Source organism: Dermacentor silvarum, chromosome 9 (genome assembly GCF_013339745.2).
Source record: "Dermacentor silvarum isolate Dsil-2018 chromosome 9, BIME_Dsil_1.4, whole genome shotgun sequence".
Lineage (NCBI taxonomy): Eukaryota > Metazoa > Arthropoda > Arachnida > Ixodida > Ixodidae > Dermacentor > Dermacentor silvarum.
The window spans coordinates 109,906,532-109,933,214 of record NC_051162.1 but is presented as its reverse complement, the minus strand read 5'-3'; the positions used below and the strand labels follow the sequence as shown (position 1 = coordinate 109,933,214).

The 26,683-nt window shown below is 43.8% G+C and overlaps 1 protein-coding gene across 1 annotated transcript; it reads left to right on the top strand.

Annotated features, from left to right (window-relative positions):
* Positions 1–170: 170 nt before the first annotated feature.
* On the top strand, positions 171–24,076 carry LOC119464917 (keratin, type II cytoskeletal 1-like). The gene is made up of 8 exons (XM_049655931.1): positions 171–751; positions 4,519–4,605; positions 7,110–7,202; positions 9,336–9,464; positions 13,093–13,227; positions 16,553–16,666; positions 20,142–20,241; positions 23,939–24,076. Exons 1-7 carry the CDS (start codon positions 718–720, stop codon positions 20,201–20,203), a joined length of 654 nt encoding a protein of 217 aa, XP_049511888.1. The 5' UTR covers positions 171–717; the 3' UTR covers positions 20,204–20,241; positions 23,939–24,076.
* The last annotated feature ends 2,607 nt before the right edge of the window (positions 24,077–26,683 follow it).

Sequence of the window (26,683 nt, the reverse complement as noted above, 5' to 3'; positions counted from 1 at the left end):
AGAGTTCGATTCCGCTGAGCACTGGAGAAATTTAAGGGATCTTTTTCGTCATTGTAGAGCGGCACACTCCCAGTGGCACATGCATAGTTAGCCAAGTTACCGTGCAATAAGTTCAATGAAGTGTGGCACATATCTACTGACACATACGGACTGACCCAAGTTCGCTTCAGTAATGTTTATTGAAGACCAGCGCAGACCATGTGGCTCATACGCAGTGCTACAAGTCGGCGTCAGAGTTCCTTCGAACAGCAGTGCCTACCCAGTCCCGAATATACAGTAACCCATGTTGGCCTGAAAGGGCTACGTTGAAGAGAGGAACGTTTGTACATAATGACACATATTCAGTGACCCAAGTTGACGCGATGGTTAGTTTCGAACCCTGCTACCTCACACACAAGCCCGATGCGCTAACCATTCGACCAAAGACGACCCAGTGACCCAGGTTGGTGGAAAATGGTTAGACACATAGATACAAATTAGATAGATAGATAGTAGATAGATAGATAGCCCCGAAAAGTGCGTGAAGTACCCTAAGAATGCTAACGCATAAAAACTGGTTTTTGCAGGGTACCTGGCGTCTTTTTCTGTTTTGCTGGATCAAGTAATGAGACATTCCAACACCAGATGTACTAGTTGGCCATTTTTTTTCTTATTATCTGTTTGCTGAATGATGTCATTGCAGCCCACAGTATCAAGCAGGGTGTGTTCAATGAAGGAATGGGAGGAGGCCTACTTGACGTCGGTGGCCCAGGTAAGGCTCATGTTTAGCGCCACATTCGGGTTAATCAGTGCACTTTCATCGGCGTTTATAACGGCACATATTCAGCAAATGTAATTACACTTTGTGCTGCAATATTATACCCGGAATCACCTAGCGCAAGGCAGGGGTAATTGGAGATCACAGGGAGAGGCCTTCGTCCTGCAGTGGACATAAATATAGACTGATGAATATGATGGTGGTGATAATACACGGGCTTGTTCCTGCTTTTCAGGAAAGTTTACTGTGCCCTATTGGGTAAGGCTGCGATGGCGGTGGGCCACACAATAATTCATTTCTTCCGTGGCTCTCCCGTGTATTTCTTCAAGTGCTCGTTGGTTTAAAGTGGTTCCGTAAGGGTCTGGAAGGGAAGGTGCAAATGTTTTCAGAAATTAAGCTAAACGAGCCCAGGCTCATGGTCCCAAGAAAATACACGTAGGTCCACGTGCAAGTCCACGTAAACACGCATTTGTCCATACAAAAGGAACGGCTAAAGACGGAAATAATTTTAGAGCAATTAAAAGCACAAAAATAATCTGCAGCTAAATACCAAAATTCTCAGAAAGAGGAGCGAGAACCTAAATTGCATACAAACTTAGGTTTTCCTCGGTTTTCGCTCGCGCAAAGCGATACATTGATTACCACGTCACAGAGCATTCATAGAAAAGCAAGTTCAACAAGAGCGGGCAGGTCCATAGAGCTCAGCGGCTGAATTGACTGTAGCGCACCGAGCGGATGATGCGAACAACTGGACCACACTTCCGGTTTCAGTTTTGGGCGCTCGCAAGTTGAACGCCGGCTAGTACGTGTTACGCCGGCTGCGCAGACAGGCGTGGCAGTTGTTTTGCTTCTAATTTTTAATCGCGAGCGGTCTTAGAGCAGAATCGCTGTATTTAATTTAGTAAAATAAATACCATTGTGAGCGATCTTCACAAGCCTTCATCGAAGCTGTCCTCTGAGGAACGTGCCATTTTATAAAGTAGACGAAAGACACCTTGTGAAATGAGGGAGTGCTTATTTCGCTCCATAAAAATTCTGCTTCCGTGGGCTTTCTGTGTGTTGCTCTATCGTTATGGCCCCAGGTAAGCAGCAGTAGTTCCCGTACGAAGCTCCACCAGACTCCACCAGCTGAAAAAGGTAAATTACAAGCAGGTGTCATTTTGGTATTTGAACCTTAGAGGAAAACATTGTTGAGAGGCAAAACGTGCGAAAGTGGTGAATGGGAGACATTACGAACAAAGGCAATTCCCTTTTACGAACATGGCGTAGAAAACACCTTTAAAATCATGGGGTTTTACGTGCCAAAACCACGATCTGATTATGAGGCACGCCGTAGTGGGGGACTCCGGAAACTTGGACCACCTGGGGCTCTTTAACGTGCACCTGAATGTAAGTACTTGGGTGTTTTCGCATTTCGACCCCATCGAAATGCGGCCGCCGTGGCCGGGATTCGATTCCGCGACCTTGTACTCAGCAGCCCAACAACATAACCACTGGGCAACCACGGCGGGTGCAGAAAACACCTGACGCATCCCAAGCAATACCATACATAAAATATTATGAAGGCATCTGATATTGAAGCATTTCATATTTTTGGGCATTATTTCCTGCTCTGTAAAAGCACAAATAAGCGGGTGACCCTGCGCGTTTTCGACACAACTTCGCATCAACCAACGCGTTGGTACGGCACGTATGCAGAGGTGGCCACAACACAGGCTCCCATCCAGACGCTCGCTGAATGCCTGCTGCGCGAACTTAAGACAAATGCGTGGGTGCAAAGCCTGTTTTCAGTCGTTCACAAGACGAAACTTTCGAGGTACAAGTTCCTGTTTTTTTTTTTTTTGAGCTCCTGGGCTTTATTCAGTGCGCGATCTGCAGGTGCAAGCGACACACTTCCGTGTTATCACTACTGGCAATCACTCGTCACCTTCTCGACATGCGCGAGTATACCGAAAGAAGGTAAACGTTGTTGTAGGGGGAGGGGGGGGGATGCATTACGAGTGTTCATTGCTTGGCCACAATGGTCGAATTACCTTTCGCTAACTGCGTCACAGCGCGGCCGCTACTTCAAATAGTACCGAAATAAGCTATATTATTGTTGGGGGTCGTAGAAAGCGTCACAAACATGTCCCAGTAATATTCAGCACACGCCAAACTAACTGAGCCACAGCGGCCGAGCTGTTTTTCGTTGATTGCGTCACAGTAACCGGTGCGGCGAGCGTACCGCAAGACTAAATCGCTTGAAATGCAGTGCAAAATGTCGAACAGAATTTTTCACTTTGCCGTGGTCAAAATCCGCAGAAATGCCGTGTCGAAGTGCAGCAGGAATGCAAAAATACACCGAGAGCCCAAGAGACCTGAGCCACATTAAAAAAAAAAAAAAAAAAAACTGGTCGCCGAAGAACCGAATGCTCACATGCGCAGCCGGCATTGCTGGCTTCGGTGACGTGTCTGGCGCATGGTGGTTGTGGCACGCGTCTGGCGTGTCATTGACTTGTCGCTAGGTAAAAAAACCCAAGTAGAACTTCTTTTATTCGCAAAACTTCTTAGGCTTAGCGGACAAGAATAATAATACATTGTCTCCTAACTTAAAAACAATTATGGGGTTTTACGTGCCAAAACCAAAATCTGATTATGAGGCACGCTGTGGAGGGGGAATCCGGAAATTTGGACCACCTGGGATTCTTTAACATGCACCTAAATCTTAAGTACCCGGGTGTTTTCGCCCCCATCGAAATGGGGCCGCCATGGCCGGGATTCGATCCCGCGACCTCGTGGTCAGCAACCCAACACTGTAGCCACTGAGCAACCACGGCCGGGTGCCTCGTAACTTCATTTCACATTCTTGTTTTCCGACGCTGGCGTCAGCTAATAGATGATCGGGACACAAGGCTTTGCAAGTTCTCGCCGAGTGTCCACTCTTGTTGAATTTCTTTCTGTATGGTGCATTGAAACAGCTAAAGTGGTAATGTAGCACCACCTGACAATTTTAACCCTACGAAGCCAAACGCAGTGTAAGAACAACAAAAATTGAAACAATTTGTTCTGCTTTTTTGGGGGGGCCATCTGTGCAGAAAAAAACAAAAAACCCGACCAAACAATGGAGTGTTACTTGAGCGAAAATATATACAGTATGTTACAGTGTAGTATCAAGCTGATTACAGTAGAGTAATTAATTACTTAGTAAATAGTTTTCTGAAATATGCACTACTGAAAATTTGCTACAGCATTTTAAACATCCGATTAGAAGCTATTCATTTGGTTTTCCACACTTATAACACAATTTAGAGGTGTCAAACGCGTTGTAGCCAAATGATACGTTGGTCATTACAGGGAAAAGTACGCAATGTTTGTGAAACATGACCTCTACGTAAGTTTGGCTAACCAACCAGTCTCGAGATTACGGTAGGCGCATTACATTGCTTTCATGGAACTGTGGGAGTATGGGGTTGCGCCGTTAAAGTTGCACCAACTGCTGCCTAATTCTCATAAGGGTTGCAAATGAGAAACGTACGGCGTGCAGAAAAAGTCTGATAGAATAAATAAATCGCGAACACAACGGCGGAAACAGTTAAAAAATTAACATGCCAACCAGTTTCTAATACGAATGTCCGCTCATTCTGTATGTATTTGGGTATACGAAAGCTGAAGTAAGGAACAAGTTGGAACTTGCTCGAAGTCACCAACATGCGTAAAAACGCAGGAGAATAACGACAGCTCGCTGTTCTTTCTTTGCTCTTTTTATGTCCGTCACCTACTAGTTGGTGGGTACCTCGGCCAGATGGGGCCAGGTGCACGGGCAGGCTACGACACTCCCGGCATCGACTACGGCATTGGACCAGTAGGAGGTTGGTGACAACCTTACTTTGACATCATCAACAACAAAGTTACATGAGCGGCGCGAAGTGCCCTTTGGAAGTCTCTGAGCTAACAAAATATGGCGTATCAGTTCTGTTTACTAATCTTTCAAGCTAGCGAACAAGTCATCAAGTTAACGCGACTGATGCAGTCCAGTTAGTACTAGAAGGCTCGGCGCAATTTAAGAGTGAACTAGAGAGGTACTTTACTGGAGTCAAGGTAGGTTGGCCCGATTGATGTGAGTATATCTTGCTACGCAAGGTTGGTGAAAGTGCTTTTGGTTACGACACAGACAGGGTGTCAAGAATGAATGAGGGTGGTATAATAAAATTGGTGGCGGCTCCATAGTATACGGTTTCTGTGCAACGCGCGTACGTGCACATGTCACAACCTACGGATCCTCCATGTAGCAGAATCGTAGAGGATCCTTCACGGCATCGCTTCTTTGTTTCCTCGAAATTTTTGGAAGCACACCACAGGTTTTCTTTATATTTAAAGAACCACTATGAGAATGCTTAGTATAAACCTTTTTACATGTTCTCAACTATTGCATCGGTAGCAGGAACAGTAAGCAGCTTTCTTCAGGTAGAGAATATTTTTTCAGGAACTTCCGAAAAAGCGAGCACTTATGTTCGATTAAAGCAGGTTGCAGAATGCGTCATTAATGGGCGCTTGAAATGAACTTTTGTCTATTGTAATTGCATTACCTGTAGACCTGCAGCCTTTTCTTCCTCTAATATTGATATTTGCCTTTCAGAGATACTCGACGTGTTTGTTGGATCAAAGTGGCACATTGATTTAATCAAAAGCTTGAAGCATGTTCATATATTAGTAGTTATGCTCTACTCGTGTAAATTATAAACTCTGCATAGAAATTTTAGTTTACTTTTGTCGGTGATATATTTCGTCCTTTCACCATAAACTTCATTAAGAATCTCATGCGTACAAATTTTTGACGCAAAAATAGGTATCTATTTAGCAAAATGGCTCAGGATCAAATGCACGTGGCTGGAATCAGTGGTTGTGAATGCGTTTGGCCATATTATGACGAATTAATTGCAAAGAACAGTAATAGCTATAATTTCTACACTGCAGTACTAATTTCACGCTTTCATACAGCAAAGTAGGAACCTAACAACTTCGTTCTAGGACAATATGACACATAATGGAGCGTTTTATACATTCCGATTTGTCTAGAGGCTTACTCTAATGTTCTACGTATGATCACACGGGTCGTCAACGTGGAGCTCTGGCTCACAGGCAAAATAAGTACAGGCGTCCCATTTTCTTATTCCTCGCTGGTTTTAAGAACATTTATTGTAGACATCTCGTGTGTTTTAAATAATGCACCAGCTAGTAGATAAGAGAAGAAATGATTTATTTTGTTGTTTTCTGTCAACAAACGCACTTCTAAAGATCGGAAAGGCCTAATATGTCTTAGCTTCCTCTTATAATCAAGCTTACTCTAACTTTTTATTACTACTTACCGTGTCACTCGTCATTCATTCAACGGGTTTAATTAAGCTTGGATTGTAACACCGCGGCAGCCTTAGGAATTTCTCAACCACGATTTTGGCTGAAAGGAAATGAGTGGTCGGAACATGAAAATGTTTTAAAATTTGACATGTAAATTAAAATGAAATGTGCACTTTCAAAAACTTTCTTAAATGGATGAATAGAAAAATGATTTGCGCGATGATTCATGCGGCCCTAGTTGGACGAATTTTTGCATTTAAACAGAAATGACGTAGTTGGGGGCACCAGAAAACGTGATTTGGGGTTCTAAGATTTGCATTAAAATGAGAAACGGGACGAAACAAAATATTTCTTAAAATGCGATTTCATGCTAGTTGGAGTTCTTGCGATGCATGTGAAAAGAAAAACTTATTGTATGTTTACGTAACCTCATTTCTAAAGAGCTCTTGATATCTAAAGATATATTATCAAACTGCAATATAGAGCATTCACATTTCACCCTACGCTCTAATTAGTACTATCGGCAACTTTGGTATTACTTCTTTCGGCTTAAGTCTGCTAGCTATAAAGTTAAAAATGATTCCATTTTTACAATATTTCTGGAAGCGACTAGCATTGTATACTTGAGTATCGCTGGAGCTTTTTTTGATGTGCGACAAATTTATTGCATGGGACTGGCGTGATTTGCTGCCAATAGTATTTTCTCCCCCTCCCCCTCCTTTCGATACCGACAAGTTTTTCTGATAACCTGAGGGTAGAATTTCGGGCCACTTGGCGGTGAATATTTGAGTACGGTGAAGCGCGAAAGACAGGAAAAAGTAATGCAGTACCGACTGGGACAAACGCTTCTCCCATCTATATCGCCTTACTTTGTCCCGTCTATCGCGCTTCACAGTACTCTACTACCTTGAGTTGACCTTCAGCCTAAGCATGCAGCACCTGATCAAACAACGTTAGTTTAGGCCAGAGTGACCGTGCAATTTTCATTGGTACACGTTTAACGTACACTGACTTTTAGGTGGCGGAACCTTCGGTGCAAACTACCAGGGTGGAGGTGCTCTTACGAACTTGGGCTCCTACGGTCCTGGATTCATGGGTGGACAATTCGGAGGTTTGTAACCATATTGATCTTGTATCCCAAGCGGCTGAGTCACCGTAACAACGGGGAATAAAGTTGAGAACAACCCCCCCCCCCCCCTTGATGAACTTTGGATGTTTTTAGATTTGTAATTGCCTTAAGATCTTATTGAGCCGATAGTGAAGGGTGCACTGCAATCGAACGCGTCAAGATAAGGCACCATTGCGACGTCTGGCAGTGCAGTGGGATAGCTACAGCATGTGCGCGCGGTCCCACAGCTCTACTCCGAATTTCACTGTCATTGAAATACCATTACGCCATCAGGAGAATGACCGAGATTCAACAAAACTAAATAGCCTTCAAATGGTAACACTTATGGGCTTAGCAGTTGCCCAAACGGGGCATTCAGAAATGCACGAACGGAGTTTTTTTTGCTTGTATTCGGTTCATGTCTGACCGCGGTACGAGCCTCAGAAAGAAAATTTATTGAACACTTGTGAGTGGTTCACTCCGCCCTCCGAAAACACCAAAGTCAGGATACAGTTACACCACTATTCTGGGACCATGCTCATTTCTTCGAATGAAACAGCCCACAGAAATTAAAAATATTAAGGTCGTACTGAAGTATATTATTTCTAATTAAATTTGTGGCTCTGATGACATTTTGTTTCACAGATTTTACTGTGTTTACGCTTACTTTTCCACTTTAATGAAAACAATTATCCAGGAGTTTCCACGCTAGACTGGCGTTCACATTAAAACATACTACATGTCTTTATTGTTAATAAGGAATAATTTGTCTGGTCCAGTCTTTGGCAAAACATGCGACATCACGGGAACCGGGTGTGGGAAAAATAAGCTGACGTCACTACTAACGTCGCCCCTTCTGACGAACCCAGACTCTGTTGCAAATAATACTCTTTTATTTCGTGCAGTACAAACTGGAACTTCTTATTCGAGCCTCACTATTACTTAAAATTCATATTCCGTCTCGCAAATTGCACTAAGTACAAGTTATTGTTTTGAGATACGCATATTATTTATTAAAAAAAAACATGTGAGCGTTACGAAAAAGGCGTATATTGAGCGTACTTGTAATGCTTGGTGGTTAGACCTTGTCACTAATAACGTTAGTTTGAAAGCACTAATTGCCAAAAATTTATCAATGAACTTTTTTATGGAAACCTTGTGGACAGTTGTGTATATGTAAAATTTGGAGGCAGTCACATTCTATGGCTCCCACATTTTTTTTATCTTCAAAGAGCATCTACTTCGAGATATAAATAACGTAAATTCAATGCTCGATTCTGGCAGTATCCAAACCGAACGCACCGGGAAAGCATATAAAGCAGCCCCGTTATTACGTCAAATGCAAACACCACACGACGAAAAGCGCGACGAAGTTTTAAATTGAACATCGAGGCATATACTGATACGTCGCTTTTCTCTTGGCAAGCATATCTGCGGTGATTTGCCGTATCAGTATTTGCCACGACATGAAGCCATTCAAACTTCGTCACGCACTTCATCACGGGGCGTTGCCAGTTTGACGCCAAAGAGGTCAGCCTTTTCTGTGCCCCCGATGCACTCTGTTTCGAAATTTCCGGGATAGAAGATTGAAATTCGATTACGAATATAATCTCGAATTAGATGAATTTTTTCACATAAAAAGAAAATGACGGAGCAATAAAATGTGACTGCCTGCAAGTTGGCCACGTAAAGAGCTGCCTCCAAAGTTCTTATAAAAAAGTTAAGTAATGATTTTTCATTAAATATTCTTTTGAAGCTCGCCTTATATTCACCGCGCCTTACAACTCCTGCGGAGAAACGACGCGTTGGTTACGCTCATTGCCGTTTTATAAAAACAATCTCACAGTCAGAAAGAAAAAAAAAAACACCGAGTATATCTGCACTAGAGAGGAATTTCGAGCTAGTTGGTTGTTCATGATTATCTGATAACAGCGCTCAGAACGAGGGACGAACATAGAAGAGACATACAGCGCTGAGTACCAACATTTGTAAGTCAGCGCTGTGTGTTTCTCTTCTTTGTGTGCCCCTCGTTTACGCGCTGTTGTTAGATGATCATATAAATCTGGTCTCGTACTGCAGAAACATAGTGCAGCCGTGGAGGCAACGATTTTTCGTAAGTCCCTAATATATTTTCAGGCGTAGGTCCGATGGGTGGAGGAGCTAATCTAGGTACCGTCACCGGCATTGTTGCAAATGGTGTTCGCGGAAGCCTCTCACGAGACAGAAACGAGGAAAGAGAGGATCGTCGGGCACGAAGAAGAGAAGGTAGGTATCGCGCGTCAGCGCGTTTGATTTTCGGACGTGCCATATATATATATATATATATATATATTACAGTGTTAATTTCAATTGCGTTTTCGTTTCTGATGGTTGCTTCTCTTTTTTCTCTGTTCGCTGATGATATTTATGGAATCACTTATTATCAAAGTTTTGTTATTATTGCGGCCGTTTGGCTCCAGTTCTTCAACACCTCTTCCGTAATTTTGTTACAGCTGGACCGACGACCTTATTGGGCCCTATTCTTATTTTAGTGTATTTCCTGATGCATACTCATTTTCTCTCCTTCGAATGTTTATTTGTGTTACGCTTCTGTTCGAGACCCTATTCCAGGTCTATCCGTCTTTTCGGGTACATGCTATATTTCCGGGGCAGCATCATCGTCCTCTTCGGCTGCACTTGCATTCGGGTGAACTATCTGCATTTATGCTAAGAATTTCGGTTAAGTAGTCACAATGCTGGAGGCATACAGGAAACTGTACAAGTTCACTATCCGTCTGTCGCTTTGCACATGCTTCATTTACGATGTGAACGCTCCTGTGCTGTTCTTATTTGTGTTATAAACTGCTGTGTTAAAATGCATACATGCGCAAAAAGAGGCTTGCGTTTAGTGACATCCTTCTTTTAGAAATGAGCATTAGGGAAAGTGCAACCCGGTTCTGTTTTGAAGGAGACCGCATCAGCCCGCGCAGGATTAGGTCCCCCTCACCATTCCTTATTAGGTTCTGTAAGGCGGCGAGGTGGTCGTTGATAAGGGGTAAGTAAAAAATGTAATTCTAAAAACAGGACAAAATACAGTGGTGCTGCGTTGTACAGGCGAATGAACAAAGGACAGTTTAACGCAGCCGTTGCGCAAAAAAAAAAAAATAACAGGCAACGTAAAAAGAACAATAATAAGCATAGCTACTTCTAATTATCGACCAATTGCAACTGATTTTATTAGCACCTAATTAATTAAAAGATGCCGCAATGTGTAATTACACGCAAATAATATTATTAAAATATATTGTTTTGTTGACTAGCGGTAGGCTCGCCTGAAAACTGAAATTCTAATGCAAGATGAGGTGTTCGAATGTTACTTTTTGGGCCATTTCAATCTTGAATTCCAAACCTAATGTTTGAATTTCTCGAATACATGGGTATGGACAAATAAACAGAAGGACCGTGATTACGGCATACTTCATGGAGCTCGTGCCTACACAAGGTGTGCTTGATTGCTAGCCTACTCAATATACCATGATGAATACAGTAATTCGCTTTCCTAGTCAATGACAATTTGAAACATGTCGCATTCCTTGCCTCAAATAAGGCAATACTGTCTAAGTAAGTGGGTCAGTACGTAGGTATGTTCCTGTTTCACCTTGTTTCACCTCATTTCGTTGGACACACAAAAAAAATTGGTGTCATATGGTAGAGCTGAATCAGGGTATCTCAGCTCATGAACCCGACGCTTTAAGCCATGTTACGGTCTTTGTATTTTTTTCTTCTCTAAGACAAAAAAATATATTGTTGCAATTTACGAAGCCACGCATTCTCAGCCACATCTGCAGTCTTCTTGATTTAAAGGGCTGCTGAATCACCTGTTTGGGATTGGTGAAAAACACAGCCCGCGGATAATAAACGCTGCTGGGAACATCTCGGCCAAATTTAGCAGTCATGCGGGGCGCGTGGAGCTCGCAAGCGGAGTGTGAAGTAACCTCTCTCTCAAACGCTCTCTCTTCAAATGAAGTCTGCTCCTCACACTTTTCTGGAAGTTTTATTTCGCAATGTAGCAGATTCCCATACGCGGCTGCTTTGGGCCAATAACAGACATCAATCAAGAAAGGTGTTTGGATCAGTGCGCTTCCTCCCACTCTTAATGTGTACATTTATTGACGCAGTTTAATAAACAGGCTGAAGTAAGCGGAAATCTGCATTCGAATTTCGATAATAATTACGTACTTCCGGAAAAAGCAGACTATCGTTTGCTTAGGCTTGACCGCGACCGCCCGCATAGGAATTAATGTTCGCCGCCAGGCTTATCAGAGTCGTAGCCGTCGGGCCTCACTATTTTCGACTAGTTTTGAACACTCAACTAGCCTCAAAACACGTGATACTTTAGATCAGACCACACGCACACTTACCAGCGCAGGCTCACTCCAGGCCGCCCCTGGTTAGACTCCTTGGCAGACTTTGCTTTGTACTGACCTGTCGATAGCGCTTCAAAATGGGCAAGTTGGATGTGGCTACTATCCGTTGGTCAAGCGGGTGCGGGACAAAGCCGGTCCGCACTACGTAGCACGGACAGACAGGAGCATACGAGCACGAGCGCACACTCAAGCACTGTCGTGTACGGATGTACGGATGTACGCGCGAAAGTTGCCTGTAGCTGCGCTGTGCTACAGTAGCGTAGACATTGCGACCTCCTCGGGGTGCCCCGACGAGTCCGCTGGCTGAGCGCACTGTGACTCGCTGAGGACAACCGCGTTTGGCGCGTCGTAGGTGGCAAAATCGGAAGTTGGGGCGTTTATGTGAACATCCAAAATCAAATTGGAACTGCGCGCCGCGGTGACGTTCAGTAGGTGGAACGTTATGGAAACCCCTCGCTCTGCCGTGGCATTCGCAGTGCATGTCACCGAAGAAGGAGCGGAAGCACCGCGACGGTGATGTTTTGCCAATAACACCACTACTGCTGGACGCATTGAAGTACGTTTTGCGGCAAATTATTTCTGAAATAGCCTACTTTAACTTCAAATGCACTTCTCGACTTCGATCCTCTTTAAGGTTTTTGAATATTAATGATGAGCTCGGTAGAACATTTCCGAAGCGAAGTGAATAAAAAAATAGGGATACGTAACATTGAAACACCAAATCAATACCAAAATCTTCCTTGTTGCTAAAGAAAGAGAAACATAATGTGTTTGCGGTGCTGCTGGTAAAAAATGGATATATTCATCAGTTGCTCCAAGCATTTAGTGTCCTTCACAAATGACCATCCGGCCAACTGAGCAACCAGTGAATGATAGTTATTTGATGTTTGACCGCTGTAATCGCAGTAATTAAAGCAGAGAACAGCACTTGCTCACAGGTACGTAGATTGTTGTGTTCGTTGAAGGATCCAAGCGTAACATTACAGAACTGCGCTTCCGTTATAAATATGCGTCAGGAATTGGATTTGTAAAATGTATTCCTTTGTTCAAATCAAGACAACCAATATACAGATCGCCTAAAGTCCGAGATGCGTTTCTTTAACTTATTGTATATAAGTTGGCGGTTCCATAATTTATTTGCAAAAGTTGTGCCTTTCCGCTACAGCTATCCTGCCGCAGAGTCATCCTGAACAATCCACACTTCTCTGGTAGACTTCTCTGGAGTCTCCAATCAGCGTTGAATAGAAAGACATGTTCGAATAGTGAAATCTCAGATATAGTATCTGGGACTATACGTTATGTATTCCAAATATGAAATATTTACACACACACAGTTGCTGTTTTGACATTGCACAGGGCTTCCATTTTAAGAACAGCACTGATATTTTATGTGTGGTGGTGATTATCAGTTCAGAATTATGCCAATGTACGGAGATCTGATGCTATCTGATATGAGCTGATGCGTTTCTCTGGCATTCTACATGTAGAACGGGAGAGACGACGCGAAGAGCGCAGGCGGCTAAGAGAAGAACGGAGGCTGTTGAGAGAAGAAAAGAGGCGGGAACGACTGGAGCGAAGGCGTCTTGGCAGTAGAAGAAGCGACTCTGAGGAGGATCTGGCCGGTGAGTTGTTTTGCGCGTGCGTTTTTACAGCGTAAGCTCTTATGGGCTCATTCCAATAGCCGTTTCGGTTCGCGACGATGCCGCCGGCGTTTAGCCGCCGTAACCGCTAACGCTGCAAATGCGAAAAATTTCGCGTTTCCCGCCGGGATCGAACTCACGCCCGCTGCGTGGGAGCCAGATACTCTACGACTGAGCCACGCAAGCGCTTGCTATCGGCCACCGGAAATGGCCCATGAGGCGAACGCGCAGGTGCAGACGGCCCGAGCCTCCGTCAGGTGGCGCCATCTAGGTAAGGTGCCTGGAAACGCAGCGCACGCAGGTGCGGACAACGATATGCGGTTCAAACGAGGCGCGCAATCAACGCGCTCTCGAGCTGCCGAGCCTTCACCAGTATGGTGGCACCATCTAGATAAGGTGCCTGCAAACGCGGCGGCCCGACATGTAAGTTGCAGTTGTAAGGCTTGATCGGGCTCAGCAGACTGCTGTGCAGAGAGCATTACATTCGCCGCAGCTTGCCGTCGACGCCGGTTGGACAGTTCAGATCATTCTCGTCAAAACGAGGCGAACAGGTTGCCGCGAAGACCCTTTTGTGCGTGGTGCCCAATGTGGAGCTACTCTTGAGCCGCTCCACCAGCTTACTCTGTAACTGTGCTGCGTGTGCCGCGCAGGCCTGTGAAATTTTTACTTATCATTTCTTGTTTATCTGCGTTTGTTCTGAAAATAATACAAATAAGCATTTCGACCTGTGAATCTAGCCATCGGGTATTCCTGTAAATTCTCAAAAAAGTCACAAGCCGGCGTGGCTCATGCAGCGCAGTCACAGCGTAAGCTGGTTGAGCGGCGCAAGATTACCTCCAATTTCGGCAGAACACACAACAAGGTCTTCGCGGCAAAGTGTCTTCGCCTCGATTTTGAGGAGAATGATCTGAACTGTCCGCCCGGCGTCGGCGTCGACGGCGAGCTGCGGTTTGTAATGCTCTCTGCAGAGCAGTCTGCTGAGCCCGATGATGCCTGGTTGTAGCCGCGCTCGTAGCTCTACGATTCGCTTCTTCAGCAGCGGTTCGTACCGTGCGAGGAGACGCCATAACGTGTACCGAAGAGGCACCCAGAATACACAGCGAACATCTAACATCGGGATAGCGTTGATTGCGCGCCTTGTGTGAATCGCATCGCGTCTGAATCGCATCTCGTCGCACGCGGCGGTTGCAGGCACGTTAACTAGATGGCGCCACCATACTGGCGGAGGTTCGGGTCGTGTGCGCCTGCGCGCCGGCCAATAGGGCGCTTAAAAAGGGAATTTTTGTGCTGCCTGATAGCAAGCGCTTGCGTGGCTCAGTGGTAAAGTGTCCGGCTCCCACGCAGCGGGCCTCAGTTCGATCCCGGCGAAGAGCGTCTGCTTCTTTTTCCCATTTCCGGCACTAGAGGTTACGGCCAAACGCCGGCGGTGGCATCATGGCGACCAGAAACGGCTATTCGAATGAGCCTATAACAGCTTACGCTGTAATATTCTTTACTTCGGGGCAAAAGGGCTTCAACCTCAGGAACACCTGATGGCCATTTTCGGATACCCCTGCGATAACATAAGGGTGCCGTGTTAATATCTCTGAAGCAATAACTGGATTATTGATAAGATTGGCAATAGTATTTGAAAGAACTTAATACCAAAAATTGTTTGTTATATGTGAATCTTTCTATATAACAAGTCATTATCTCTCATTAGGCTATATAGCAGACATTTCTATATGCAGTCTATATCCACATTATTTGCTGAGTTACCACCTAACGCTGGCTTACTTTCTCTTTTAAGTTTTCTTTCTCGTTGTTCCTTTAACCACCAGCTATTTGACTAATATCGCGTCTTGGGTAAGCGCTGTGGAATGAGGAGCAAGCAAGCAAGCAAATGCGTAACATAAGATGATTTAAAATGCAATACTAGGCACAGTGCATACGCCTTGAGAACCAGTTTCAGCTTTAATCCTGGATGGTAACGTATCCCACGTCCTAAGCAGAGACAATGTTTTGTTGACAAATCACTGTGAAACTTTTAAAATTATCTTAATTTTCAGGCAATAACTATTAAGGACATTTTTTAGACATTTTTGAGCTTGGGCATTCTGCAAAGTAATATCGAAGAAGAGACTGGACCTAAGACTGCAATTCAGTATTTTCCCACGAGAAGGCACTCGGAAGAGAAGTACGTGCAACCATGCACCCTGTCTATTGTTATAGGTCGCCAAGGATAACTTAACCCTCATAAGAATACGTACAGAACCATGCGTAAATATAGGTACTGTTCTGATCGGCGCCGTGGATCGCATGCGTCCCACCATTTTGAAAGCCACTGACGATGTAGGCAACAATAGTACTTGGAACTTACCCCCAAAATAGTGGTTCAGGATCTAACATTAACATATTAACAGATTTGCATGGTTTCAAATCCCATTGCAGGAACGCCCGTACTAATGCAGCAGAGAAGTAGGGCCATAAGCCGCCCTTCACCGTTCTACGCATTTAATGTAGCGAAGTGAATGAATAATTTGACCCCAGTTATTTTGATCTACAAGGCCACCCTAAAATGCAAGAACATGGGTCATGACTTGTATGACACTCACTTTCACCTTTGCAATATATGGAGATCTGCAGTAAAGTTTGCAATTAAGAAGGCAATTTTTATAGGTAGTTTCATTATTGAACACATTTAGGTTTTCTTGCAAATGATGTATCCTGGGTGATTTAGTTATTTTTAATATATTCAGGGCGTTGGCAATATAGAGGGAGGGGCAATAAATGAATGTTGTGAACAAGCATGTAAGAGTCAAATACTAGGAAATACACTGTCAAACTAATAACAGAAAAAGTACAAGAAACGGCAACTACGTGCTAAATGCTTGAAGACGAGTAATGATGCCTTGTAGAACATAACAAAAAAGCGATACGCAAGAAAACAAAGTAAGACTAGAAAATTCACACGTCGAATACAGATGCAACAGGTAAAATTTGGGTTCATCAGAACAACGGTGCGTTTTGAATACAAGAGCGAGATTTTAAATACAGCACACATGAAAGGAACAAATATTGAAGAATATTGCCAAGCGCACAAGAGAATTAGTCAGAACTAGTTATGCCGTGCTACAGAAGCCAGGAGGTGGTTTCCTTTACCGCAGTTATTGGGAAGAAACGAACAAATAACAACGGTACTTAGCTGTTAGTGCAATTAATCTAAAACAACGTAATTTGAGCCTATTTTGTAGGCTTTTAAAAACATCTCTTTGTATATTTTGGTTTATATGCCAGCTTTCTTCTTTTTCTTTCATGGCCATCGCAGCAGCACGCAGGGAGAAGGCCACGCTTGGCCTCAGCGCAGTCAGCGCAGGCTTGTCTGCCGTCAACACCGTGGGAACCTTGAGTACCCTTGGCAGACTTGGAGCCTTTGGAGGCGGTGAGCATCACACTCTGACAGTCACCAGACGCGCACCGCCTGATGATTGTAAAGACCACAAAACATGACATTCGCCATAGTCCAGTGGGGGTGCAGTTTTCAGTGGTCACTATATCATGCCTGAAACTGCCATCTTAGATTTTCGACGTGACCAGGGCATGTCGACAAGATGGGTACAATGTTGGCGTATATTAGAGGAGCTCATGGTCGTCCGTACTAGCTTGAAAACTTCGGCGGAAATCAAAACTTTGTAAAGCTGCTTTGTCGCACTTCATGATATTGTCACTATGGCGACGCCTATCTCAAGGAATCAAGGAAAATTTAGTCTGAGTGTTTGTTTCTTTAACATATCGACCAGCACAATTCAGTGATAACAATGATGATGAGTCGCGTATAATATATATTCCGATCTGAACAGCGGGAATACCTTCTTTTATGTGGCCGTTCACCAATAACCTGATACCCAAGCAGTATAACTATCAGTTGTTTGTCTTATCCAGTGGTTTCAGTGTTTCGTATTAGTTTATCAACAGATGCAAACGCTCCTGAAGTGCTATGTATGGTGTGGTTCTGTTCTTGCTGTGTACACCGCTGCTTACAGTTTGCTTATAGCAGCCACGCCTTCAGGTAACCTCATGAGGTGGCAATGCAAAATCTCGGGCCAAATTACAAAACGTTTAGTTCGTGCGTGCTCTAAGTCACTAACAAATATTCTTCGTTAATCATATGTTCGACAATACGATTGCCACGCATCAGCTCCTACGAGGAGTTTGAGCATTTATAGACAACATTGAATTCCAATGATGACATATTTGAATGCGGCTATGGGCTCAGATTTTAACCACTTGAGGAAGCGAATGATGCTCCATCTCGATACATCAAAACTCTCCTGACGTTTATAATGTAAACTGTACTATTTGTACGTAACTCGACGTGGTATGCGTCAGACTGTGTTGATTCTTACAAAAAGAGGAAAGGAGCTCTCTTTTCTCCCCCTCCCCAAGCACTTGGATGTGGGAATAGCATAGACACATTGTGCAGTTCGGAAAAGAGGACGAAGTTAATAACGGGCCATAAACTATATGCATATAGGTTGAAAGACTATTAGGCTATATACCTTTAGCTTAGCAACCTAATAGCTATTAAGACAAAGGAACATCTATTTACCTAAAGGTGTAAGAGACGAATTTGGTTTTAGGAGTACGTGAACAAAAGTTGAACAAATTTGTGTCCGTAATTGTGAAAGACATTTACTTTTCGTTACCTTTACGCAGAATAAAATTTTGAAATTTTTCAATGGCATTGCGCTGCTAAAAATGAGATCACCGGTTTGAATCTGGCCACGGCAGCCTTAATTCGCTGTGTGGCGAAATGCAAGAACGCTTGTGTGCCCTGCGTTGGGTGCACGTTACCAATTACCAGGTGATGAAAATTATTTCAGAGCCCTCTGCTACGGCATTCGTCAAATCTCAATGTAGCCCCCCCCCCCCTGCATTCAGTTCTGGGAGGCTGAACTAAAGAATTTGATTATTTAAAGCATTATTAATGTTCTTGAGGAATCTTACAATGTCTTAGCCGAAGTTTTCCTTGACACAGACAGACAGTACGCTAAACCTAGCTCTGAAATTTCATTCTATATCTCTTGTTGAAGGTATAACACGGTGTTCTCAGAACATTTAGTGTGACTTCATGTGGGTCAATAAAATTTAACACAAGAAACCCACGCAAAACAAAGAGGGATATTGCAAAATCATTTTAAGCATAGTTTCAGTCATTGTGGCGCAATCTGTTCCTTGAACTTACGGAAGGGAGTTGATCGGTGGATGTCCTCTACAAAACGATCTGGCTAACTTGTACAAATAATTTTTCTACTACAGGGAATCTAAAAAAATGTAAACGTAAAATGAGAAATACGTAATTCAAAATGAATTACTAGTTGTCTAGACGCGTCCGGGTGTATGATAAAGTTGAACATATAGTAGAAGACTTCGCGCAACCGGCAGCTCATTCGAAGGGATAGGGCGGGAAATTGTTGACCGCTGAGCTTCTTTCCCGAGTCTTTGCACGGAAAGCAATCTCGAAATCTGGTTAGGTGGCGCCGTCTCTACCTGTCCCAATAAACGTTTTTCCATACACTGCTACTGCGTTCTGAGGCATTCCAAAACGTGCGAATCACACGGCCACATCTCCTGAGCCCTATGCAATAAAGGATGGTGTGGTACGATTTACGTGCCCCTTAATGGATAGCAGGTACACAAAATTATCCGCAGCAGTCTTCACCACGTCTCAGTCCTAGTAAAAACTTGGGGAAGTCTAACCAATTACAACTACTTTTCATTTCAAAGTGTCTGAATATATATTTACTGAGCATGACTGTCATGGTCTGTTTGCGTGATAGAACGAATGAGAGTGACCGACTGCATTCTTAAAAAAAGAGGAATACTATGCCATGGCCTAAATGCAAGAGCGCCTCATCGAGTATAGAAATACGGAGATCCAAAGCGCACCTTGGAAGTAAAGTGGTAGAGGGGGGCTTTGCAACCAACGGCAATGCACAAAATTTGGCGATGATAGGTGTATGCACAGAAAAATACGACACGCATCAAGCTGCTTTTGCTTATGCTGTACCTCTTGTGTCATCGTGGGACATACCCGTTTTGGCGGATTGGCCAAAAAACGGACCCGCCCCCCGTGACCGATACTAATCTGCTAAATATATTTCACCGTTCTATTAACAGATCAGTGTGATTTAGCGATATTTGTGAGCCGACGTTACATGTTCCGGTTTTATGTAGGAATTCTAGTGGGATACGCCTATTCTTGAGCATCGGTCAGAAACGGGCGTACACCCAGTGGCACATACTATGTGGTCAAGTTAAACAATACGTTAAATATAATTCATCATTTCATATAAAAGACCGACTTGCTTTTATGATGCATGTGAGCCGACATTATATATTCAGGTTTTATGTAGGACGTTATTTTTTCTGTTAGCCAGGGTAGCGCCGGGCTTATGTGATCAGCATGCAAGGTTTATAAGAGTCCCTTCGTGGGTACCTTTATATAACCACAAATATATTCGGCAAGACAGCAGCCACAGCCAGGAAACACTGGGAAGTTTTCCAAAAGGAAGCCTTGCGTTAATATCACACAGGATTACTGAATGTCAAGCTCTCGGCACAACTGCTGAAAATGCAAAAAGAGTATTCGAGATTATCGAAAGATACACTCTTAAAAAAATTCCAAAGGAAGCCCTTGCGTTAATATCACACAGGATTACTGAATGTCAAGCTCTCGGCACAACTGCTGAAAATGCAAAAAGTAGTAATTCGAGATTATCGAAAGATACACTCTTAAAAAAATTTCAAAGAAACACATTCCCCAGCTATTTGGAGATCTACGAGTAATAAACGATTACTTTTTCACATTACATTTTCTGTTATTTTCTGATAGAACTGACCCTTCATGTTCACAGGAAACAATGTAGGAGGACTTGGCGGCGGCATTTCTGGCAGGAGGTGCACGACATGCATCTGAAAGACACTCCGTTCCGGCGAAGGTTGACTTCGTACAAGGTATGATAACTTATGAGACGCACTCTAGGTATCAACGCAAACCCGTTTGCTATAAGGACAACCTTGGTGCGTGCTATTTGTAAGAACGCGTTTTGCCAGCTAAGTTTGCAAACTGTTAAATATCGCACGCCGATTAAGCTCCAGCCGGGCACTACATACTCTGAACGTTGCTTCAATAGGAGCACCCGGTAGCATTACCTTTCAAACTAAAGCACTGGCCAATTCGGGCTGAAGCTTCGCACAGAGGCTACATTTAGCAGTGGGCTTGGTTTATTGCTTGTTTTCTTGTATTACTTGCCTGTTTCCTCCAAGATAAATTCTTGTGCGTGCTGTCTACGGCATCGCCACTGCAAAATATGCAGGTCACACGCACTGTAGCAATGAATGTTATCCAGGGCGCTTGCGCTACTAAACGCCACACATTATCATCATATTATCGAGATCGTTTTACAGGTACCTGGCTATTCAGCACGTTTCGGTTTCTGCAAAGCTTTAACAGGCGCACCAACGTGTTTATATAAGGCGAACAATTGTGTGCGTGACGTAAGAGCGTGTGTTACAATAGTAGCAAGACGACGACGATGTTGACAAGGACAGTATGGATTGTGCAACATTTTAGGGCTGGCAAACCAGGAGGGAAGGCAGATGTAAACAGCACGATGCGCCATGCGGTGCAGCAGGGTTTCTTTGTTTACTAATTGCGTGATTCTTGCCTAGCACAAAGATAAGGATGGGTGAGAAATTATAGAGGCATAGGCAATCAGGCAAAGTGGCAAAGCTGTGTGAGCACTGCACCTGTCAATCTTCTTGATAGAGACGGCCTTTCAGGAAAGATCATTTTTACGTGTCGCCCCGGAGTAACGCTTTTGTGCGTGGTACATAAAAGTATAAATTTTTCCTGGAATAAACTGTTGAACTTAGTGAATCATGCTGTCTAGCTTTCTTTTGTCTGCTTATTCGTTAGAGCTCACATTTTACTCAAGTTCGTGTGCGAACACGCTCAACGTGCAGCACTATGACAATATGATGGCGATGGCATGACACAAATTCCTTGTACCCCAGCGAAGAAACGCTACAGTGTTTTGCCGAACTGGAGACAACATTGATCTCGTATAAAGTTCGGGGAAAGATCATAAACTATGAAGAAATACAAAAAAAAATTGGCGGATACATAGTGTTAGATATCGATGCGGCATTGTCATGAGGACGATGGCGGTGTATGATGCTTGTCGAGGGAAAAGTGGTAATGATAGTTGTATAGGGGGTAGGGGGGCTTTAAAGAATAACGACACATATCTCAATGAGTTGAAGCATTATATACAGCCTTGTTTCACAGTTACCCATGCTAAAATTAGAGGATTGTCCAAAAATAGGGATATACACAGTTATACGTAGCTAGTGCTTCTTGAAAGAATCGGTTAGCAGATATATAGGAAACTCAGGAAAGTAAAAAAAAAAAAACCGAGTGTTATTATGCTCGATTCCATTACCAGGTATGTTCTTTTATAGATAGCTATAAGGCGACGTTATATGCACATGTTTTATGCTGTGATGTAATTTTTATTGCGCAAAACATGCTGCACTTTGCATTGCTTGTCGGTGAAAATATTGTGCTCTATTTCAGTCGGAGTATGCGGTGGCGTATACGCAATTCCTCAAAAATGATGTACTCCAAATTTAAGAAATTAATCAAAGTAAAAGAAGCGATTGAAACCGTGCACTATTCAGATGAGACGTGAGCCGACATTGTAAGTCCAGGTTTTATATCGTGATTGATTGTTTGATTGCGCCGAACGCAGCTGCCCTCAGTGACACTGATTTGTCGGTCAAAATTTGTTGGACCAACGTACGAATAAAGAAGTGGATTCATAACAATGATGATCCGCAATAAAATATAAATCTCGCTGCAGGCGGCCACCTGTCACTGCTACAGCGAATGGCTTGAGTTATTATAGGTAGCACCATCGCTCACGAGCGAGAATCGCCTTTTTAGAGTGCGTTCACTGCAGGCGATTCGCACTGAGGATTTATCGCAGGTTAGGCATGCTAGTAATGAACTCAGGAATAATATTTAACTGAAGCCACCGCAACATGCTACGTCATTGGAAAACTTCAGCGCGAACTAATCACTGGTTTAGGCGGAACAATCATCTATATTTTGAGTTCCTAACTTTGCATCACTCACTACAGCCATGTCAAAAAAGTATACCTATTAATTTAGCGTATACCTATATAATCTATATAGGTATAGCTATATAGAGCATGCCTAATCTTCCAATGCTGTAATTCTGAAAGCGCCATCCGTAACCTACATTGAAATGGTTAAGGTATTGAGAGTCACTCTCTGAAGTAATAAACACTAATGCCACTGAGCCATTACAAGTGCCCATGCAAAAGACTAGGCTAGACTTTTTTGTCCCAAATTTGCGATAACAGATTAGCTCTAGATCCGTTACTATACTACCACTTATCCTAGGACGCCCACGAAACACGATCAACAAAACGCACTCATGCCATATTTTGCATGCATAGGCCTGTTCAACCTCTCTTTTTTCTCGAAGGCCTATAGGTGATTTCATATTAGATTCATGAGCGTCACCATACTGGGCTGTTACACAAACAATTTCTATGTTTTATTAGAAGTGAAGTCACTTAACATTGTCACTAAAGGCTGAAGGCATTTATACAAATGCATTCATGCTTGCAATGTGACTGTAGTAACGTACATTTCGTTGTTATAGATAGTAGACACTAGCGTTAACAGTCCAAGATTGCGGTACCTAAACGCTTCCGTAAAGTAGTCTATAGGTCAGTGGAATTGTTTGACTTATTTTTAAAATTACTTTGCTTAAATCATGCTAGTGCCGCTCTTTTAGCATACATTTGTGCTGATTGCTAAAAGAGTTGTGCAGTCACCCAGCTTATGTTATCGCCAGAAAAAGCTAATTCCGGTCATGACCTAGCTCCGAGGAGCCCCCCCCCCCCCCCCCTCTTTTCTAGTAAAGTCTACCAGTTGCATCCCGCATAAAAATGTGTGAGAAACAATGCTGACTGAGGTGAAAAAGATTACTCGAATGAGGCAGCTCATTAAATGTGGGGATATGATCTATCACATGGTACAGACGCGAGAAAGCTGGGCCGATAGCTATACCACACGGAGTTATGCGGTTATGCCTATTCCGAACTTGCCGAACTGAACCACCTTCTTTTTTATCGGCTAGTTGTTGAGTAATATCGGGAGAGTTTCTGTAAACAATAAACTTGGAAGGCTGGGTAGCATAAGAAATATAGAATAGAGCTCTTTAAGACTACTTTCCTTGAAAGCATGAAAACTTTATAGAGCCGAATGAGCCAGTCTTAATGAAGACAATGCTGCCTTGAAGACGTTTAGAGACTCAAATTTGTTTTCATAACATCTAGAAGACAAAGAATTTTCCATAACTCTTGAACGAAGTCCACTAGAAGGAATTTTCATTACCCCCTCATAAGCGGTTAAGTCGGGTTAATGGGCGCCCATTCTGAAGATAGTGCCTTTTTTTTGCTTCTTTCAAACATTGCTAAACTATCGCACGATAACGGAATGGTTAGTGAAATTTGTCTGTAGGGTTGATGATGAAACAACGATTACAAATATCGATCCACAAGCATGCATGCCGTACTTTCTTACGGAAGACCATATTTATGCTTTCTGTTGCAGAGGTCATTGTGGGCTCGTGAACGCGAATGTAGCAGTCTACCGCGGCAAGTTGACCTTCTATTGCAGTTCATCGCACCAGGAGGGTACGGACGACCTTTGCATTCTCGCATGGGAGTCGACCCCATCCGTCAATAAAAAGCCGCATTTTGAACTTGAATACTTCTATGTAGTTGATGACTGCGAAACTGAAATGATAAGCACACCTTCCATACGAGCCTGTCAGGTTTTTTTGAAAAACTGGCGCTTGTCTCATGAGTCCGTAGTGATTAGTGGTGCACACAGAAAGCTTCACAGAGTGAAACTTCACTGCATTACAAACCACCTTGCACCACCTGCCCGTTGCAGCAGTTTCTGGCTGGGAATCTTATTATGACAGCAGACGTATTATCATTTCAGAATTACGGTTTACTGAAGACTTCGGCGCAAGCAACCGCGTTGGTGGCGTCACAATGTGGCGCAGAGTTAAACCAGAGAAAATACAGCGCTCTTATTGCGATTCTATTTAGGTACTGGTACTGTGTAAAGTGCTTACAGAGACACAACCATCAACAAACAGTGATTTTTTTTCTTATACGCGAACGACTATGTCACTGAAAACCGTTTCTAAAGTGTAGTGGCTCGGCAGCACTTCTCAATATATCGATAACTCTAAAGAAAAGTCGATAAATGCACAGGTTAAAAATAAATCAGTGCCTAAATTGCTGGCGGCATTTGCTTATTATATTTCACTTTTTTCTCATCATGATCGCGCATAGTTGCCGATCCAGTAAATAAATGTGTCCTGACACAATACGAACCAATCACGAAGGGTCAAAGTTTGAAGAGCTATGAATTGGGCTAGATGGTGTGCATTCATTTTATTTGCGCTAAGTTCTGTAGGACGCAACAGGGAGCAAACGAACACTGGATATGAAGTGGACACGTAGTGACACAGTGGAGCGCAAACTACCAACTGGTTCATTGTCAGATATCCAGTGTTCGTTTCGTCCCTGTTGCGTCCTACACTACTTAGCGCAAGAAAAATAAAGCGTAAAAGTGTTTCAAAGAGAAAAGAATCTTCATAAGTTAGCTTTACGGCATTGTTGTCATAGCCAGCGCGCACTATTAGCAGCTGCTGCCTACCCCCAATGATTGTATGCATGAGTCCACCCAGACACTTAACATGCGCTGCAAGCTAGAAAAAAAAAGTTACGAGCTTCACAGAACGATGCTTGAATTTCCATACTTAGCTATATGATTTCGGACACGAAATAATCTTTCAGTGGCTGCCAAGTCACTGCAGAATTATTGGGAATGAACGTGCCGATCAAGCTGCTCGTTCAGCTCATGAACAAGACAACCACTTATCGATCCCGCTTTCTAGGACAGATGCTGCAAGGATGCTCCGCCTACTTGCACGCCAATGCACTTCATCAGACTGGAATAAACCACATTTTATGCACGCCCGATTATACACCTTGGATCCAACCTTAAGCCTTCGACTTCCAACAAGACTTCCCTGTGTAGGCTATGGTTTGGCGTCGCGTTCACCAATGCCTACGCGTTCCGCATAGGGATGGCCGACAGGGCAGCATGTGACAATTGTGGAGACGCGGAAATGATTCGTCATGTTCTTTGTCAGTGCCCACAATACAGTGTGCTGAGACAATCGCTTTCCGTCGTGCTGAACCAGTTGGATGACCAGCCTTTATCGGAAGAAAGAATTCTGCAACATCGACGCGACTCAACATGGCATCACAAGGCCGTGCAAGCGCTCCTGCGGCCTGTGTGAACGTCTGTTATTGGAACGCCTCTTTTGTTACCTATGCCTGTGTCTTTTTTTTGTCTTTTTTTCACTCTCTCTCTCTCTTGGCACTCTCTCCAACCCCTTTATCCCCCCCCAGAGTAGGGTAGCAAACCTGAAACTGACTTCTGGTTAACCTCCCTGCCTTTCCTCTCTCGCTTGCGCGCTCTCTCCCTCTCTTGACGGAAACGGTTTTCAACTGCCTCAGGGGAAGTAAATGATTAACAAAAATGTCACAGTTTCGCCCTAAGAGCGAAGCAATGAATGCGATAGCAACACAGCAATGTCACACGAAGTAAGGTGAGCGGCTTTGGTAGCAATATGAATTGTAGTAAACATGAGCTGATTAAGTAAGCAGGTGTGCTGCGGCGTAAGTAGACCGACATGAAGAGAGACGCGATGACCACGAGGAGGCGCGTGTGAAACGGTGGTGTTAAAGCCCCTCAATGTAGAAAAGTAGCGCCATCTCCTCTCTCCTCCTCCTGCGCCGGCATTCACTCTCTCTTCTGTCGACCGTGGCTCCCCCTACACGGTGCCGAACTAGCAGACGCTCTCCGAATAAAACGCTGTGGCTACGTGTCGCTCGCGCTCTTGAACTCGCATTTTGATCGGAATTTTTCGCGTTATGTTATGACTGGCTGCCGAAACAACGAGAGGACGCATAATGCCGTGGCGCTTAGATGGCTGTACTATTAGCGGTGATACAGTGAGCATACAGCCTCTAAGTCGGGCTTTAACTGAGCCATGCCACGCACGACCTCGGCGTTGGTTCATCTCCGCGTTTCAGTAGCTCCAGTCCCTCGATGGCCAGCGGCTAACGTGCACAGCGGGCCTCTAACAATGACTACGCTTCGGGAGTGAATGATCCACCAGCTGTATATATGCAGTTGTCTTACAGGTTTCACTGACTAGTGAGCTACCGATCATTCGGCGGAAGCGGTCCGTCGATAATAGACAGTTTT

Bases quoted from the DNA above. Each gene is read 5' to 3' on its own strand.
- LOC119464917 (XM_049655931.1), top strand. From the start codon at position 718: ATGGGAGGAGGCCTACTTGACGTCGGTGGCCCAG. The intron at 4,606-7,109 runs GTTGGTGACAAC...ACTGACTTTTAG, and splicing joins CGGCATTGGACCAGTAGGAG to GTGGCGGAACCTTCGGTGCA. The intron at 7,203-9,335 runs GTTTGTAACCAT...ATATATTTTCAG, and splicing joins CATGGGTGGACAATTCGGAG to GCGTAGGTCCGATGGGTGGA.